This window comes from Glycine max, chromosome 10 (genome assembly GCF_000004515.6).
Source record: "Glycine max cultivar Williams 82 chromosome 10, Glycine_max_v4.0, whole genome shotgun sequence".
In the NCBI taxonomy this organism is placed as follows: domain Eukaryota; kingdom Viridiplantae; phylum Streptophyta; class Magnoliopsida; order Fabales; family Fabaceae; genus Glycine; species Glycine max.
In genome coordinates, this window is record NC_038246.2 from 50,273,204 (window position 1) to 50,293,732 (window position 20,529).

The 20,529-nt window shown below is 34.1% G+C and overlaps 2 protein-coding genes and 1 pseudogene across 2 annotated transcripts; 2 read left to right on the top strand and 1 right to left on the bottom strand.

The window, feature by feature from the left end:
• The first annotated feature begins 266 nt into the window (after window positions 1-266).
• LOC100500468 (uncharacterized) lies at window positions 267-3,059 on the top strand. The gene is made up of 5 exons (NM_001251638.2): window positions 267-412; window positions 1,473-1,583; window positions 1,718-1,772; window positions 1,865-2,000; window positions 2,707-3,059. The coding sequence occupies exons 2-5, from the start codon at window positions 1,491-1,493 to the stop codon at window positions 2,744-2,746; spliced, it is 324 nt and encodes a 107-aa protein (NP_001238567.2). The 5' UTR covers window positions 267-412; window positions 1,473-1,490; the 3' UTR covers window positions 2,747-3,059.
• A 1,296-nt stretch (window positions 3,060-4,355) lies between these two features.
• On the top strand, window positions 4,356-10,798 carry LOC102661352 (uncharacterized; annotated as a pseudogene).
• A 5,060-nt stretch (window positions 10,799-15,858) lies between these two features.
• On the bottom strand, window positions 15,859-20,322 carry LOC100787188 (myb family transcription factor MOF1). The gene is made up of 6 exons (XM_041006003.1): window positions 19,452-20,322; window positions 19,283-19,359; window positions 19,155-19,191; window positions 18,506-18,662; window positions 18,079-18,292; window positions 15,859-16,350 (listed from the first exon to the last, which is right to left on the bottom strand). Exons 1-6 carry the CDS (start codon window positions 19,576-19,578, stop codon window positions 16,072-16,074), a joined length of 891 nt encoding a protein of 296 aa, XP_040861937.1. The 5' UTR covers window positions 19,579-20,322; the 3' UTR covers window positions 15,859-16,071.
• Window positions 20,323-20,529: the final 207 nt, after the last annotated feature.

The following is a 20,529-nucleotide window of genomic DNA, read 5'->3' on the forward strand; positions in this document are numbered from 1 at the left end:
CATAACCTTAATGTAAATAATTATTTGTTACAAGACCTTTATCATAAAAACAATTGATTTTTTCACCATGAATTTATTTCTAAAACGCAAATACTAGTAATAATTATCTAAGTCAATTAGTTGAGCGGCACTTAGAATTATTATAAATCTATAATATCTCTCTTGGATTTATACGGTTAAAAATAAGATGAACAGTAATTTAACGTGTACTATTGTTGAAGTAGACGCGTGCTTACTCTACTAGTTTACTTACGTGTGGAAGAGATGAAACGCAAAAGGCGATGCCGTTTGAAGACGACAAAAGCATTAAAGGTCACACTGCCACCTTTCAGATTTGACTTCCTCTCCGGCGCTGCCATTCTCTTCCACGGCAGTGTTTCTCTTTCTCTCTCTCTCTATCTTCAATTTCGAGGTATCTTTGCGCTTCCCAAATCTCTTTACTCGTTAATTCTTTCGCATGATTTCTCACCCGTAATCTGCAAACTACTTGTAATCATTTGACCTAATTAAATCCCTTTTTAATTATATTAAATCATTGTCTGTTTGCATCAATTTTCTTGACCGGTAATTGCTGGAATCTAGCCACCGATTACTACTGCTATTTTTTTTTTTTTTTTTTTTTTTTTAATGGAAGGGAGGATTGCGACAGTGTTGTGATGCTGTGTTTCGGGAATGTTTAGGAAATGGGCATTGCACAGTAAAAATCATTATTTTTTTTCCTTTCATTCATGAAAATTAAATAAATGAAAGGAGAAGCGAAGAAATTGTCTGATCAGGGATGGTGGATGCATGTTTGATGAGATCTTCCTTCATACTTCATAGTCATATGCGTGCTTTACCCTTTAAAGAGAATAATCATTTAGATGGATTTTTTGCCTGTCCTCTCAGTGGTCATCGTTTAGTAAACTTTTTCTGATAAGGGCTGCCTCTAGGAAGGGTTTACCAATATCTAAAGTTAATCAAATGATGGAGAGATAGAGTACCAGATAAATTTGGTTTTTTGGTACTACTAGATTAAGGCCCTGTTCGGATCAACTTCTCCATTAGTACTTTGTTTCGTTTTATCTTCTTATTTACTTCTCCAATAAGTGCTTATACATAAGTTTATCCAAACAGGCTTGAGTATTTTGATAACCATCTATAGAAAGATTCAAAGGATTTATAGAACTATGTTAGACTTTAACACCAACGTCTCCCAGATTGAGTGGATGATTGCTGAGCTTTATTTTTTCTTACCCAATCTTGATTATGAAATAGCTATTAGATGCAATGGGATGTTATTCAATGAGTAGAAGGATACATGGTCATGACGCATGAGTCTTTTTCTGTGAAGTGTGAACCATTTTGCTTTATGGTCTTACATTGTCACTATTTGGGTTTTAAAATTAAACAAATATCTGCATTTTTACATACATCAGAAATGTATTTCTGCTCTGTTGAAGTCATCTTACACTTTTGTTATGGCATATCAGAAGTAGCTCCAGTATTATATGGCGTCCTTCAGAGCATTCTGGAACAGTCCAGTTGGTCCCAAAACAACTCACTTTTGGGGACCTATTGCCAACTGGGGATTTGTAGCAGCTGTGAGTTTCACTCATATGATCATCTGTTTATATTGTTGAAAAACTCCGGCATTTATTTACTTAACTAGTTCTTCATAATGCACATTGGTCTTAACCTTTGACTTCTAAACTGATGTGAAATTTTTTATTAAAAGGGATTGGCTGACCTGAACAAACCTCCAGAAATGATCTCTGGCAACATGACAGGAGGTTTATCATCTCTGTTCCTACAAAATGTTGAATTTTTTCTTGGCATATGGTCTGTTGCTTATTATGTCTCTTGTTTGTTGTTAATGCTGCAGCAATGTGTGTCTATTCAGCATTGTTCATGAGATTTGCATGGATGGTTCAGCCACGCAACTATCTACTTTTTGCTTGCCATGCCTCAAATGAGACTGTTCAACTCTATCATTTTTCCCGATGGGCAAAGGCACAGGGGTAAGCAGCTTGCATGCAAGTAAACTTAACTGCTATGATTTTAACCAGTTCTATTTGATGTTACTCTCCGTGGTGTTAATGTTTCATATGTTATAAAGGCTATTTTAACTTGTATGATTATGATATGATACTTTTATAATGAATTGCTCTTTTGTCTATGAATTGTTTGTTTTACATGCTTCCACCTTTATTTATAATTGACTATCACCTGGGGCTCCCTTCGGATCTGACATTTGAAAAGGTTTCTTCAAGTTACAAGCCCCACTAGGAAACAAGGCCTAGCTATTTAATTGGCAATACTTTGTATAATCACAGTATAAAACTGGCCATGCTCTGACATACACTTGATTTATTATGATTTATCACTATCATTGAATCATTGTTAATAATACTCTCTTTGACACACACACACACACACACACTATTATTCATGTGGGTCTTTATTAAATAGAGAGCCCAAAATTTTAGTGCATTCACATAAAATTTATATAACGATAGAGATTATCTTAAAAAGAGTGTGTTACTTAGATTTCTTTCTCTATGTAATTGTTTAGCTAAATTGAGCCCCCCACAGGGGCTGCTCCTTTCCACCATGTCTTAATTGGAACTTGTCTTTTATGCATTGTAAGACATTTATTTTAACTCAATGGAGCTGTGAATGTCAGTTTTCTGATAAAGTTTGTGTTTCTTGCAATTTCTTTTCAAGGCTTCTGTCGGAAAAGAAGGAGGAAGCTTCATCCCAGTGATTTGATGATGCTAACACATTCTTGAGTGGAGCGATTTTAAAGATTTTGCATTTGAACTTGGTGATGTATGAATAATTGATTACTGATTGTAAGAAACGGCTCGTGGAAACTGTAAAAGATTGTGGCTGTACCAGAGTATTCGGATTAGAAAGGATTTCTCAGAAGTCTAAACTATTTGTTGAAGGCATATGGGTGGTTTTAATATGTCTAACATCTGACTGACCCAAAAGTCTTTAAACTTATAGCACAGGCAAAGGATTTGTCTATATCTCACACTGAAATTCCGTTCAATTACTCTACATAGTTGGGGGTTAAGAATTGTTCTGTGACTATTTATTCATTGAAACTTGGATGTCATGTTAATAATTTTTGACGCCCTATTCTTTCTAAATTACAATCTGAGCATGAGGAATGAATAGGTTTCTCGGCTTAACCAATCTGCTATTTTTCTAGATCCTCCTTCAGTTGTACCTTAAGTAAAAACAGCCTTGAAAAGATGATTATTCGGTTACTCTCGTTTTTCTTATTAATATCAAGAGATTAATTTTGATACAGATTTTTAAATCTACTCTTATGTTTATAAATTAGAATGGGAAGTACTTATTCTCCCCATTTATTTTCTCAAATAGACATTGACAAAATTTTGTCATCTTTATCTAAAGATGTATTTCACACATTACATTTTCATTTACCCATTTTTTCATTCATTTCAAAAAACTAAATTATCTTTATGTCTAAATTAAATTTTAATATATATTTTAAAGAATTATTTAAAAGTAAACATTTATCTAATTTAATGTATTTGTTTTTCTATTTTTACATAAATGTAATGCACTTGTTAAAATATTAGTTGTTAACTAATTAGAAATTATCTTAAATATAACTTCTATGGAATTTTAATTTTTTTATATTATTTTTTTTATAAAAGGGAAAATATTATTAAGTTGTCATCAATCGAGGAAAGGAACAACCCCTAGCATCAGCTGAAACCAGCATAGTTAACATTGGGGTACATAGTTGACAATAGGCATAAAAGAATCAGATTCATGACCCAAATTTGCAAGAAAATCAGGACAACCATTTGCTTCCATGTGAACATGAGTGATGGTGGCTCTCCATTGAGTATCCCTCAACATAGAAGGGGGATTGCTTTGTGCACCTAACAAATTGTTGGTACACCCAGCACAAGATAGGCAATTTCAATATTAAACTTATGGATTATTAATCCGTAAGGGACAATCCGTATTATGCTTACAAATTGTTGGTACACCCAGCACAAAATAGGCAATTCCAATATTAGACTTATGGATTATTAATCCGTAAGCGACAATCCGTATTATGCTTACAGATTTACAATCCATATCAATTTTACGGAAGGATAATATTAAAATTATCCATCTTGTGCTCGGTGTACCAGTAATTTATAGGTGCGCAAAGGAATGGTCGCATAGAAGATATCTCCCTGACCATGACTGAGAATTGATGTTTCCTGATTGGATCATTTGGGCCACGGCCGACGAATCCATTTCAAAAATGACCTGGCTAGCTTTATTCCATGTTTAAGATCCCATAATTCTGCACACATGCCAATGTTCGAGTGAAAACGAAGTAGGACCCTTCTCTCTAAAAACAAGCATTTTTATGAAATAAGATTACTTTTTCATAAGTATTTTTAAAAAGTTTACAAAAATGTCTTATAAAATCACTAAAATAGTTTAAAATAATTCTGAATGGCTACATTTTATTCCATCTGATCAGAATGCATTGCTTGGTTACGGGAATCGAATGGTGTGAAAAAAAGGGTTTGGGAAGAGAAGAGGCTCAAGAGAGAGAAAATGGAGGACGCAGACGCATACGCAGTAGGGATGAATCCGTGGGAGCAACACTCGGGTGTTATCAAGCTGCCTCGCTATGACTACAACTCTCCCTCTTCTCTTCTCTTCTCTTCTCTTCTCCGTAACTCCCATTCCGATTTTCTCATCACTTGTACTATCAGTTCAGTAAACTCACTTACTTCTCTTCATTCTCATTCTTCTCCTTCCAACCTTCCTTTTCATTTTTTCAATTCCTCTTTCCATAGCGCTACAAAAGAAGCAATCTCTATCCTTCATAAGGTCAATACACTATTATTATTCCTCTATGTCTGTTTCAATCTGCAAGAAATTAGTTTCATTAGTTATGTCGATATATAATTGTTTCTTACAGTTTGTTGCTTATGACTCTTCAAACAACCCTAAAGAAGAAGGCACTAGTTCTAAGAAAAGGAAGTTATGCACACAAGATACTGCTGACGAATGTTTCGACCACAAGGATACTGAGTCTGCTTCTGCTAACTCTGCAGAAGATGGTATTCACTTTTTTTTTGCAGATTATACAATGTCTATGATTCTGATGGCAGGTGTTAAAGCAGAGGGAGAGAAAGATGGAGTAGCTTGTCTTTCTTTGGTTAAGCTCACAAGGAATGGGTTGCTTCTCCTTAACTTTCCCAGTAACACACCTCCCAACACTGTTAATATTGTGTCCAATATCATTCAAGCTTTGGAGTCTGGAACTGTAACTTTGCCAGTGTAAGTAAATTAGCTAGCACTAACATTGTTAGTTGAAATTGTTTTGTTTGTCTAATACTCTTAATTGCCTAATGGATGGTCAAGTACTCAAGTTATATATTATTATATTAGGGTGAATTGAGGTTCCCAACAATAGAACCCTATTCAACCTCAACCACAACCTGCCCAAACTGAATCCTATTCAACCTCAGTATTTGTGTTGTCATCGTATATTGTTGTTCTGTCAGGATTCAATCCCTATCTAACAAAAGGGAGATTGTATCATCTGATTTTAGGATAAAGAAGATAGAATATGCAAGAGCAGATGTTCCTCAGCCTAGGAAAATTCCTTTGCCCCCAAGTTATAAACCAAAACTGAAAGTGTTAGGATCCAATTGCAAGGTTCAGGACTTGAATCCCACATTGGAAATATGAGACTTGCAATGTTCACTCAGGACTAATCAAAGGGATAGTGTACAGCTGATCCACGTGGGTGATGTTAGAATCCAATTATGATGGGCCAAGGCTGCGGTGCATGGTGTGATGTTAAATTCAATTGCAAGGTATGATGGGACTTGAGTTCCATATTGGAAGTATGGGAACATGGTGTGGGGTTTATACAGACAAGAGCTCTCTAACTACAATGGCTAGCTTTTATGTTGTGGTTCTCCCAAGATTCTTATTAGAAAGAAAACTGGCCTTTTCCTTATAAAATTTTATCTAGATAGATCTGAATCTCTTTTCTCTATCTTCTAGATAAGTTACCCTCTTGTTTGCTGTTGGAATTACAACATTGTATGGGTAGTTGTTCCAACAAAGAATAGTTATTAATGTACCTAGTTAGTCACATATTCTTGTATCTAGGAATTCACATGCATGTACATAGGTACTAGAACTTCATTAATATTCTTGTAAATTGCAAATTGTATTTACTCCCTAAGTCTATATAAATATAGATCAGCTGAGTGGGTTAAGCACTCAAGCATTTCATAACCTCTAGTCTCTTCAATATGGTATCTAAAGTCACCTTGTTTGTTTTTTAAAGGTTTTTGCATCTGGTCAGCAGAACCTAAAGTCCCGTCTTTGTCCCTTTGTCCAAACAACAACCTCAATATCCAAAAGTCCCTTCCACTGATTAGACAACTCTTTGACAAGTGTTGAAATGGCTTCAGACTCTCAAAAAACTGATGGTTATGTCTTCTCTATCTCTGGAACACCAACAATCACTTCAGAAAAATTGAATGGAAAAAATTATTTAGCATGGTCAGCCTCTGTTGAACTTTGGTTTCTTGGCCAAGGTTATCATGAACATCTAGAGCAATTCTCATAAAAGATTTCAGAAGACAAACGCGAGCAGTGGAAGAAACTTGATTATCAGCTTTGTGCTCTCTTGTGGCAGTCTGTTGAGCCAGCTATATTGACAAATTTCAGAGCCTTCAAAACTTGTTATTCTTTCTGGAAAAAGGCACAAAGTGTTTTTGCTAATGACATTCAACAATTGTATGATGTTGCTAAAAAATTAGCCACTCTTAAACAAACTAATCATGACATGGTTGCCTATGTTTTGAAAGCCCAATCTGCAGTGGAGGAATTAAAATTATCATTGGAAGCCAATAAACTTGAAGACATAAAGACGAAACTTAATAATCTATATATGGTGTTGGTACTACGTGGGATGCATCCAGATTTTGATCATATTCGTGACCAAGTCTTAACTAGCCAAGAAGTTCCTTCTCTAGAGAATTTAATTACTCGGCTCCTTCGAGTCCCCTCACCAAAAATAGGAGGAAATTCAGTTGACAATATTGAAACTTCTGTCATGGTATCTAATCGAGGGGGACAAGGTGGTCGTGGAAACCAAGGAGGACGAGCTGGAAGAGGAGGTCGTCCTTAATGTTCTTATTGTAAGAGAGTGGGCCACACACAAGACACTTGTTATTCTATTCACGGATTCCCCGGAAAATCGGTGAATATTTCAAAGTCTGAAACATCTGAGATAAAGTTTTTGGAGGCTGACTATCAAGAGTATCTCCAACTAAAAGCTACCAAGGAATCTCAAACATCATCTGTTATAAGTGGTCACAACTCCACTGCCTGCATTTCCCAAGTTGGTAATAATCAAAGTCCATGGATAATTGATTCAGGTGCTTCTGATCACATTGCTAGTAATAGTTCTTTATTTTGATTCCTCTCTCCTCCTAAAATTCCTCATTTCATTACTTTAGCCGATGGTTCTAGAGTTGCAACAACAGGAATCGGCCATGTATCACCCACTTCATTGTATGGATAGTTGTTTCAACAAAGAATAGTTATTAATGTACCTAGTTAGTCACATATTCATGTATCTAGGAATTCACATGCAAGTACATAGGTACTAGAACTTCATTAATATTCTTGTAAATTTCAAATTGTATTTACTCCCTAAGTCTATATAAATATAGATCTGCTGAGTGGGTTAAGCACTCAAGCATTTCACAACCTCTAGTCTCTTCATTATTTGCCATGCACATGATAATTTTCCTCTAAGGTGGGTTTAGGCCTGCAAAAGTAACCTAGTAGCCTTTTTTTGCCCGATTGATCCGTAATCCTTTCATTGCCATTTACCTAAAATACTGGCTTGTCCTCTATGCAGAAGGAAGTGGATGTTGCTTTCCCTTTCCCAAGTTTCCTCCTCAGTAGACTTAGACTTCCACAAGATGAATCTTATACTAATAAGCTTCCCATGTTTCTGGTCTCTTGGGTGGTAATGATTGTTCCAGGATCTATTGGGAAGTGATCATTGGTTTCCATTCTTGGAGGAAGGAATTGAGGGCAGCTTCCACTGGTTGAGCAACCTATAGCCTTCATCAGCTGGGGGACATGGAAAACTGGGTGTATTTGGCAATAGGTGGCAACAACCAGCTGTAAAGCACTTCCCTTACGCGGCCTGTGAACTGGAAAGGACTATTATACCAAAGGGAAATTTCGAGATGATAGGAAACACCTATTTTAACACTCTTCTCTGCCTTGTATTCAAAACAGCTCATCAGCCCCTCCCAGAAATCACTTAAGAAAGGAGGATTTCTATCATGTATCACCACTATAACAAAAATCTCTACACTAGTAGTCTTGGTGATAAAATTATGTTTCAATGGAATGCAATGTGCGCATATTTGGACAAACAATTCAGGACAGCCATCATTAACTCAAGGTTTTGGGAACTTGGTAATTCTGTCATAAAGTCCATGTCCCACACTTGCTTTTCTATTTCATATTTGAGATGGTAGGCATACTTGTGTTGCTTCACTGGCTTGCACTCACAGGTCCTGTGGACCTGTACCTACTGCCAATACTAACATGATCACTGTCCCTCTTAGGAGGTAGACAGATCTGAGATTTATTTTCTCTCTTCTCTCACTAATTTTCCCTTTTATTTTTCTGTATACATGTTAGTTCCCTCGAAGGTAGGTGTAGGCTGACAGAAGTAAACCTAGAGTCTTATTGGGCCCAATTAGATCCATAATCCTATCTGGTTTCTTCACTGATTTTTCATCTCTTGTTCATTATTTTTTGTCTCTGCTCGTGGTGGCACCGTGGCAGAGCTAGAACCCAAATTCTGAGGGGGCATGTTTTTTATATAAAAATAATAATTTATAAAAATATAGAAATTCCTATATTAAGAATACTACAATTCTTTATTTATAAATTATTCTAAATGCCTTCTTTTTTGTTTTTCTTAGCTGTTAGTCTGTTAAATCAGATAAAAAGTTGTTTGTTTCTGTTCATTTAACTTTTAAGTTTTAACAACCATTATTGAGTACCTCACAGCACAGCTTAAGCTTTTAGAATGGTTGATTTTTATTGATTGAAAGTATGGACATATGTAGGTTTGTTGATGTATACTAGAAAAGCCCTTCTCTCTGATTTCAGTATCTTTCATTTTTTTTTAATCTATATCTAACAGTGTACATGTTTTCTTCTGCAGTTGGTGCCAATCGCATTTTCCCTATCCAAGCTACCTGCAATTTGAACGAAAAAGAACTACAAGAAGTAGTATCAAGGCTTGTTAAGAAGTTCTTGGCTGATAAACAGGACAAACTTTAACGACCTCTAAAGGTCCAATACAATACTTTTAGTTGCAAATCAACCATGCTTTTTATAAGCTAATATTGTTTGCTATTTTCATCACCTGAGATGCATGACCCCCTCCCCTCATCATTCTCATTGCTAAAGAAAAAAGAATCTGGCTTTTAATTAAAATTTCAATATTAATAAATCTGATCTTAGAATGGTGGCCAAATATTTATCTGCCTGTAGCTTCTTCACATCCTTACTGGTTTCAACATGTGTCGATGGCAATTGAAGTCAGAGCTGAGATTTTGTTTTCATTGTCAACCAGGACTTATGCATTTTTGGAACTTCCTCAACTTTGTAATTGAAAACTACATGTTTGATACTAAATCATACATAAATAATATCAAAAGTGGCTGGATTTACAAATGATTAAATATGACACTCTGATTTGTAAATAAATTGATTTCTTAAACAAATATAGTTCCAAATAAGTTTCAGACTAGAATTTCTTTATGAATTAGATGTTTACATTAGAGATTTTCAGAGTTAAATTATATTTTGGTAAATGTCACATGTTTAAATTGATGCTTGTCAGTTGGCAATCTTAGATGAAGACAATTATAATTGCCCTTGTAGTTTGCTGTTGGGTTCAACCGGAGAGGAATCGAAGAGACCACGTTTGCAAAAGAATATTCAAATGATTCTAATGCATTTAGTCTGCTGGTCCGTAATAAATGCTTTGGAGTCGTGTCATCTGCAGTCAATCATGTTGTGGAAGATTCAGTAGTGGATCTCAGATCTCCAGAGGTAAAGATGTTGTTATAATATTTTTGCTGCATACTCTGAGCATTGATTGGCATTGGTGTTGCAGCTCTCTGTGCTTGTTGAGTTGCTACCCCTTTCTGAGTACCCATTGGGTCCATAATAGTTGCTGTCTCTGTCCTCCCAAAGAACCCTGTTAGTACAAAGCCTCGACTATCATCAAAGCCTTGAATTCTAATACTAAGGAAGGGTCTGTAGCAACATGAAGACTGGTGCTAATGTCTTACTTTGGCTTGCATGGACAATGTTGCTTTGTCAGGTTGCTTATCCTGAAAATATCTATTGGATTTCGTATGATCCTGCAAATGGAAATTGAAAGAAGCAGCTAGAAATAAGAAATAACCCACTTTTCTGACCCTTTCTTTCTAACAAGTAAAAGCTGTTGCCACCCACTTTTGCTCCCCTCCACCCATTTATATTTGAGGCTATATCTTAATATTAAATGTCATCTGCCAAATCAAGTTGAATGTGTGTCGTACATGTTGAACTTTTTGCGCCTTATATCTTCCTATATTCGCTGGTTTCTGAAGCTTTATTGGAGGCCCTTGTATTTTTTTTGTTTGGATAGTACTGCATTAATTTGAGATATATTTGATGAAAAAAGAGATAATGTGGATTAGTTCGAATTTTATAGTTTATACTCAACAATTATGCCAAGTGAGTAATTTTATATTCGGATACACAATGACTATGTAGGTAACCTCATTTCTTTTTTGTTTCCCTAAATTTAAACTGAATTATGAAAAGAGTTACACTGTACCAATCCTTGTATATTTATCAATTGAATTTAAGTTTTCACGGTCGAGAGTAAAAACTAAGGAAGTGTTATCAATGTATTCTAACATTTCATTTTATTTATTTATTTATTTATTTTTCTCATATTACTATATGTAAAATTGAATTTTCACACATCCATTCAATTAACAGTTTGTTAACATATAATTTATTTTGATACTTGTTAACTCATTGGTAAGTGTATCAAGTTGTCAAGCAGTAAAGTATTCAAAAGTCCGAATGTTGAATTCACGTAAACTTTGTTTGTATTTGGATTGATGCAAACTTAATTTACAAACAAGATATAAGAAATTTAAATGCAAAATTTAAAGATAGTAAGAGATAAGAAGGATAAGAAATTTAAAATAGAAGATTAGGAGATAAGATAAAAATTTAAAGAAATAAGAGATTTAAGTAAAAGATAAGAAATGTAGAAGATAAAGATAATGATGCTTAAAGATAAATTCAGAATTTAAAATGTTAGCATGTCTATCTATCCTTGATGCAATGTTAAGGTGTTTGTCTATTTAATGTTATTCTAATTTTCATCCACATCTACTAAGTTACAACCCTAATCCCTCATGATGAAGAATCTAACTTATCTATTTTCTCTTCCAAATCCCTTTGCAGAGATAAAATAGCAAATTGCATGAAGTTTTGAAGATGTATGCACAGGCAAAACAAGATCACTTTATTCCTACCAATGAGTTGTTTAAATGCTCTTTTCCGGTCCCTTACAAATTACAATTTCCAATGTATAATCCCTAAACAAATGAATGAATGATCAGGTCATATAATAACAATAAAGTGTAGGAAAGAAACAATAAAAATTAACATTGCACTCTATCCTTAGCAATGAGTTGTTTAGATGCACAATAAAAGATTACATTAATTGGTCGTTGAGCTTCCAATAATGGGGTTTTAGTCTCATTGTCATGAGAGACTTTACACTTTAGGAACTGTTGTAGATAGAATAAGAATGATGGATAAAGGAAGAGAAGTGGATAATGGACATAAAAAGAGGATTTCCCGTATTAGAGATGTTGATGTATTTTTTAGAGAGAGCTCTAAGTCTCGGTGTATAGGTTTAAGGTAACTTAAAATTCACGCGACTGCGCGTTATGCAAGCCTTTGGGGCTTAGCGAATATGGCGGTGATCATGCGCTTAGGCAGGATTCGCGCTAAGCGTGCCTTTTGATTTTTTCGTGGACCTTCTTCGCGCTAAGCGTGAGCTGACCACTAAGCGAGAAAATGCGTTGGGTCTGTCTTGTATGCTAAGCGAATTGTCCCAATCTCCAACTTTTCTTCAAGGTTTTTTCTTTCAGATTTTGTATCAATTTTCCTCTAAAACACTTAAAATTTTCTTTTGTTGATAAAAAATTAGAATGATATTAATTTCTTCATTATTTTATTAAAAACAACGTTAAAATAAAAAATTATAATCATTCTTAACTAAAATTTGACTATCAATTTAACTCAAATTTCACAGTAAACAATAGTCAATTTCAAATGTCTTACCTTTCCTATTTATTCATGGAAAATGCTTAATACGAACAACTTTTCTAAAAAATGGGTGAACCAATATTATTGGTTGAGAGTGTAATAGAAGGATGAGCTGTAACGGGAAAAAAAAACATTTTACAAGGATCCACCATGAATGATTAGTTTAAATCCATTGTTCTTATTTACTTTAGTAACAATTGGTTCGTACCAAATTTCATAACTCTTTATTCATATGTAACAAATTTAAAAGTTTAACCTTATGAATTTATTCTTACATAATAAAACAAAATCTTACTTCATTATTGTATTGACTTATCGTCAATGGTGAAGCTAAGATCATCAGCTAAATCATGTAATTAATCTTTTGATGATCTTAATTTGACTCACCTTTATAAAAATAGTGAATTGCATGTTTTGTTTTGCTAACTATTACAATATTTACATGCAAATATCTCTTTTAGGACAAAGTATGAGTATTTTCTTATATAAAAAAAAGTATGAGAATTTTTCAGAGAATGTTCTATTTCAACTTGAGAAAGAAATTAAAAAATATTTAATAAACATCTAATGTATTATTCAACATTTAGAGAAAAAATATAGATATTATGATATTTATGATGTGATAGGAATAAAAAAAATAAAGTGTGAGAGATATTTAGAATAAAAAATAATTAAGATGTATATCATTACTAAAAGGAATCTGAGAAGTTTATTCAATATTATATTTTATAATACAAGGTGCGTCAACCACAAAAGTTCATTGTACCTAGCAGGCATTTACATCAATTAATACTTGATTTGATATCTTTTACGTACTTTAAACAAAAAATGTAAAGATTTACGCAATTAAACCGTCATTAAATGAAAAGTAGAAAGCTAAGTACGAACTCTAGTGTACGTAGTATATTATCAATACTGCAATACAACTATAGAAGGGGATGTCGAATGAAACATGGTAACTCTATAAACGTTAGATCCGGCTCACCTCTAACTAGCAACACTTATCACTTGTCACTTGTCAGTTTCCAAAGCAAATAGTAGCTTCTTCTTTTCATTTATGAAGTTCGTTCGATCGACACCCTTTTCTCCCAAACCATGCTGACAAACCGTGGAACCAAAGAAAGAAGCAAAGAAGTACGTAGCATAATGGCCTCTTGTAGTTGTAGCTTCCTACTTTTGGTCAAAATGCCAACAGCTTTAGCTAACGAAATTAATGATGCAATTCACAAGCCACCATTACACAATATTACAAGAAACGAGCTAAGGGGAATGTCTGCCATACAGGTAACCGTTGCATCAAACATTTGGGAATCATAAAATCATACATCATGCAAAGCTTATGAACAGATAATATTTCATCGTTAATTTATCATATAATCTTTGAGATATTCATCAGAGAACACGATGAAATTCTCATGAAACATTTTGATCATTAAACTATTAAAAGAATAAAAAGATAAAGCATGGACATTGCATATAGTTAGAGAGCACTAACTAGGACAACATGAGATTAAGAATCAAAAGTGAGTTTTTTTCTACAACTTGATTCCACTATCCAGTATGCATGCGCATCTCATATTTTGGAATTGAAATTATACCCAGAATCATATAATTATAAGTAATCTATAGTAGTATCTTTTTAGAATTTTTTTAATAACTTTTTCTAATATTTTGTAAAGAAGATATTATATTAAGAATGTATTTAATCATGTTTTGAGCCTAAAAAGTATTTAATATTTTCTATATTTAAAAAATATAAAGATTAATAAAAGCATGTTCTAAGAAATTTAGAATTAATATATACTAGTACTATTATGCACACACCTTGTCCGCTTCGCACTCTGCATAAACTTTCCAAATGGGACACGGTTTTAAATTAATCCGGCAATTGAATTTAGGTCCCAACTCCCAACTACACATTGTTGCTAGCTAGCTGAATTTAGCCTTTCACATTTTTATTTTCTACCCATTTCGCCATGCACAGAAGACCTTGACCTGACGTCTAAATGTCAGATCCACACCAGTTAATTATCAAAAACAACAGTAGTAAAGAAATTCTATTTTCATGTCACTTTCTTAAAAAGTTAAAACGCTCCTTATATCATATGTCACCATAACTTTTTTAAAAGGAATTAGCCCCTTTTTTGTTGAAAAAAAAATAGTTACATGATTTTTAACTCCTCCAAAAAGATTGTTCAAACTCTGTCATTAGGAGTGAAATTATTATAGGTCAGGTCAAGTCTTGCTAACCTTACCTACTTTATAATTTCAATAACTTTTTTCAGTAAAAATAAATCAATAACTTTTTTTTTTAGAAGAGTAAAATTTTATGGGTGACTTGTTTGGGGCCTAAAGTTTATTTTAGGTCAAGGCCGAACTCTCTTTTGTTGACCTAGTTTTTAAAGTCTACATGAACTTTATCTATTTTTAATATTAGTATTAGATAGAAGTTATCCAATCTCAAAGTTGGACCACCCACTCCATTTCTAATAGAGGGTTAAAAATCAACTGTTTAGCAATCAATACATTGAATTATTTGAACATGAGAGTAGAAGAAAAAAGGTACAAAAAATACCTTTAGCTGTGTGGTTGCACAGGAAGATTTCCCTGCCATTTTTCTGTTTATAAAGGGGGGGAAAACACGCTTCAACGATATATAGTCGAAGTAAATATTTGTTTTAGAGCATAAAAAATTGTTTTAGATCATGTTAACTTGGAAAAAAACGAAATCATCACAAAAACTAGTTAAACAATTTCATGGCCATTCAGATCTTCATGTCACCGTGCTATAACTTTATATTTGCTAAGAGAGCCAAGATACAAAATAAATAAGATCAATCCATGTCTTCCTTTAATCAAGTTATTTTGGATATTTTGGAATATAATATATAAAAGGTACGAAATCAATAACAATCCAATTTGGTTCTGTTTTTTTTTTTTTAATGAGTTGCTTAAATTGCATCATTGATGATGAGCAGAGGAAAAAAATACACGGCTTTGGTGAAGTATAGACCAAGATTTAACTAATAGTCTGAAAATTATGATATGAACATACTATAAATCAGGAACGCTAAAAACTATTAATCATTTATACTTTAGAAACTCACTTTAATTATCTCACCAACTTATGACTTTCAAAGTATTAAAGTTTGAATTTCGATTTTTTAGTTTAGTTGAATTTTTTTAAACTTCAATGTCCATCTACAAAAACACTTCAACGTTTGGACATATTTGATTTTGTTTTATATGTTATGAGTAATGACATTTATAAGTGAAATTTAATTTTTCATATTATGATATTTTTTTTCCTTGATTTTATCGCTCAAAGAAAACTACATTCTTCGTGAGCAAATCACAAACCATAAATGTAGTTTGCGTTCAAATAGGTAGATGCCTTTCTCACTAGCCGGCATGTTAGCCTCTCAACACCAATTTGTGGATTAATTCATCTCATCTCTTAGAAAAGTAGACAATACTCAAAATAGCTTAGCTTAGAATTAATTGACATGGTGATTGGAAAGGTACCCGGTAGTAGAAACAAGAAAATAACCAAAACTGTTAGAGAATGAAAAAGAGCTACCGTGGAATTATACCTATAGTAGATTGATTTTACAAAAGAGCATCAAATCAATTGCCACATAGGGCTAAAGATAGGTCCAAATTAATTCTTTCTTTGACAGTGTGAGTGGATGAACTAGAGCAGTCCTTGTAGTTGTTGCTAAACCCATGGCAGGATGAGATTGCCTCACTTATCTCACTGCCTGAACTTCTCTGAGGTGAAGGATTTGGCAATGTGAGCGACAATGACAATTCATCTTCAATTTCTACATTAGCTGTCTCAGTAGTAGTGTTCACAAGTACATTAATAGTCTGTGAAGTGCTTTTTCCTTCATTTAATTTAGTAACCTACAAGCAGAACAAACACATAAGCAAATAGTGATTAATTATTCTCACTTTTGTGCAAGGGAAACCCGATTATAGCAAGAGTTATCCCACATTTGGTGACAACTCCTAATACATGCACTGAAATAATTCTAGAAAGGGAATAAATGAAGAAAGAAAAGCAAGTAGTTCTTTTTGAAAAACAGTGTTCCTAATAAAACCCTACTTGGCACTTACCATTTGTTTTTATTAATTTATTACAACAAAGCACTTACGCAGATGTGAATATTTGAACAAATAGATGTTGTATGATTAAAAAAAAATCTTATAAAATACTATATTTCATATCCACATATGTCAGTGATAGAGAATCCTCGCATTAGAGGTTATCCTTTTCCCCTTCGTTTTAAAAGCAAGAAAAATAAGGGAGTAACAAAAATTCAAGAAAAGAAAAAATGAAATTTTATTTCTAAAAAATAACTTTTTCTTGATTTTTTTCTATAGTGAAACTAAAACAAATACATTGATATCCTTCTCTTTTCTCCCGATTTTCCAAACACCAATTGTATGTTTTGGGTTTTATGGCGTGGGAAGAAGTTAAGGTTAAGTCCTAGTAGAAGAACCTCTACCTTCAAAAAGAAAAATCCGTATAGATGCAATAAAGGGAATAGGATAAATTTCCATATAAAAAGTCAGAATTTCAATAATTTGGGAGGACCACTGAATGTGAAAAAACTCAATACAAATTAGAAGCTATGATGACTCTTTCGGCCACATTGCAGCCCATGATAAATTTTGGACAATCACAACCAAGCCCCCTCAATTCCCACTAAAATGCTCTCTAGTCGTACAAGGGGACCAAAAAAATCTAACCATTCCATAAGGCGATTAAATGTTTACATAAACTAACGTACCTATGTTCCAACACTTCACGTTTCTTATTTTAGCCACTTCATTTCGCTCGCATACACAGAAGCGTGGTTCTCAAAAAACCAACTTCGTGAGTGAGAACAAAGGAAATAAAAATTTTTAAAATACAGCTGCAAAGCGTAAACACTAAACAGATCTCTTAACATCGGTACAACAAAGCTTTCCAAAAGTAGTTATAAGAAATTATTTTAAAGGGAAGATATTAAATAATAACACGAGCTCTACCAAAAGAGTTTCTAGTTTGAACCTAAGAACAAGTTAGTGATTTAATAGTATATTTTCTTTTAGAGAGAGAGAGAGAAAAGGCACAGGCAGCTGAGAAATTAACCAACGGTTTCCCATTTAACACAACGTGATCCCAAAAGCTGTGCATAATTTGACAGGCGAAACGTAAGATTCTGCTTAACAAAGTGGAGTGTTTGGAACCTATGGATTCGTCATCTTGGTCTTGGGCATGGCACAAGAGATATAAATAAAATTAAGGCCAAAACTTATACACATTCATTTGTATTAGAATATATTCTTGTACTATTTATTTAATTAAAAGAAGAGTTTTATGTTGGCAATCTACATTATAAAAAAATTACATTAAGCATCAACATTTAATACAAACAATAATTAAGTGCATCATGGAAGTAAAACTCAAATTCTAATTAAGCAAAAGTGAATCATATCTAAGTTTTATCCTTAAAAAAAACTACCCATAACACTTTACCCCACATAAAAAGCTAGTGGTAGCAAGATAAATACACATAGACATACACACATTAATAAAATAAAGTAGTAGAAAAGAGAAGAGAGAAAGAAAGGTTGTTTTAGCACCTGAAGGAAATCAGATTGTTGATCAGGAGATTTGAATGAAGTGAGGTTGGGAAAATCTGGAAAAGGAGGGGAATGCTGATCAGCCATGGGCATGGGCTTCTTCTGTTTCAGATAATCATAAAAACAGTACGGATTTGGAACTACAACATCACATAATCTTTGGCTGCATTGCTGCAGCCTCTCTGAGATGGAACTTCTCATCTCGATTCTTGCTCTGAGGACAGAATCCAAACGAAAAGGATTTTCAAAAGAACCAAAAAAGTTAAAGTTAGCCTCATTAAAAAAAAAAAAAAAAGAAAAAGAGATCAAGGCAAGCCAAATACCAATCCCTTTTGCTTCTCTCCCACACACACCACTTTTTTTGACGTTTGAAAAGTCTGAAATTATTTCAAGCGAGAAAGAAAGAAATAAAGCTATATAGGCTTACCTTTTTGGAGGGAGATTACTGTGCCCGAAGAAGGAATCAGATTCTCTTCCCAGGGGTTTCGAACATGAGTACTCAACACCAACATCATTCACTTCATCAACACATCCATCATCATGCTCCTCAAAAGATTGGTTCCTATGTTGGGAGGGTGTCCTACCTGACAATAATACACATTGTGAAAAGAAAAATGAGACCATTTTTTTACGAAACAATTAATTAATGCTTTATATTTTGAACTCAAGTAAGTAACGACCTTATAGTTGTGTATGGAAAGTAGGGAGAATAAACAAAAAAGTTGTGGATTTCATCAAAATGCCATTAGAGGAAGATTTAAAAGGACATTGGCTTCTTATTCTTGCTACACTATTTTGGCATAGAAAAGATTAATAAGTAATAAATGTGCAACTCAGTCGCAGATTTCCCAAACTTGTGCGTAAGTGAGAGTTCATAGGCTTTGTTTTTTAAGTTCAAATATGTGCCAAGAGAAGAAACAACAATCAGCATTCAATGCACAAAGCATGGTCTAAATTAAGTTCCCATATATATATGACAGACATGGATATATGACAGACAAATAGGATTACTATATATAAGCAGAAGAAGGAAGCATTGAGGAGCCATGATCATCACTAAAAAGAAGGTTCAGTACCTTGTCTGCCCAAGTCACCCCTCATGCTTCTGTACATCTGGTTTGGATAAAGAGAGAAACCCAATATTAGTAACACCCAATATCAAACATAACCATGCGCCACCAAAATTTTATTCTATGTTCCTAACCTGAAGATGGCTCTTGACGTGTGAAATTGTGAGCCCTTTAACATCCATCAACTGAAGAACAAGCTTCGGAGTAGCCTCTGAAAAGTTTAATTTTTAAAAGAAATGGTCAGAAATCCTTCATAGTGAAAACGAATCAATATATAAATCCAAAAACAACAGCATTACTTACTATGATGACCTCCAAGGCTATCAATAGCATGAACAAAGCAACGGTGCAGCTCAGGAGTCCACCTTAAACGAGGAACCTTCGATCTTACATATTGCCTCACTGCTCCTTCTCTTCCACAACTACCCATTTTTTCTCTATATATCCAAACGTACACTTGGTGTATGTATAGTCAAGAAGACCTTCACTTGTGTTTGTTCCTCAACACCAAATGGGAACATACATACGTCCTCCCCTCAACAACTAGAATAGTTCCTTTTTTCACCTCTAGCTCGTGTCTTACATATAGTATATATCAGAGAGAAAAGCAGGAGCTTTTTGCTCCCCACGCAAACAGAAACCAGAGGGAGCAAAAGGGAGAGAGAAGAGAGAAATATGAGTAGGGGGCTCTGCAAATTCCTTAGGAGTCACACACACTCTGATAATACTACCTGATATATGGTGGTTGCTGTACCTCCCTTGAGTTGCCAACGAGAAACCAAATAAATAAAACAAGGGAACAGAAACTACACACACTCAACTCAAAAACTGAAATCCCCAAAAAGCAGAAAACCCAAAACACTTTTTCTCAGATAAAAAAAAATCACGAGGAGGCTTCTGATCTTGTTTGCACTGACCTTCCTTCCACGAAATGATTACACCTATGCAACATTTATGCTTTGCCAATATAATGGCTAGTACTATCCCACGGTGTTGCAATTACTCAACTGCCTCAATTTGACCTTTGTTTCTCTCTCTCTCTCACACACACACACACCACTTTTCCCTTCTCTCTCTCCAAAGACTTATTCATTAGAATATGACCACTGCTAGATACGCCAACGTCGTCATGATCACTGTGTAAGACCCCATGAAAATGATTTTCTGATTTTCCTTCATATAGTTATTGTTATTATTGTAGTATGGTATGAATGAATAATGTGTGAATGCGAGATCATTATTGTTATGGTAGAAAACAACTTAAGATTTGCCCTTGTTACAATGTTTTAAGACGCTTTTACCCCTTTCCGTGGGTCCCACTCTGTTCCCCCCTAATCTAAAACTTAGGTTACCTGTGTGCCAAGATATACGCTGTCTGTGG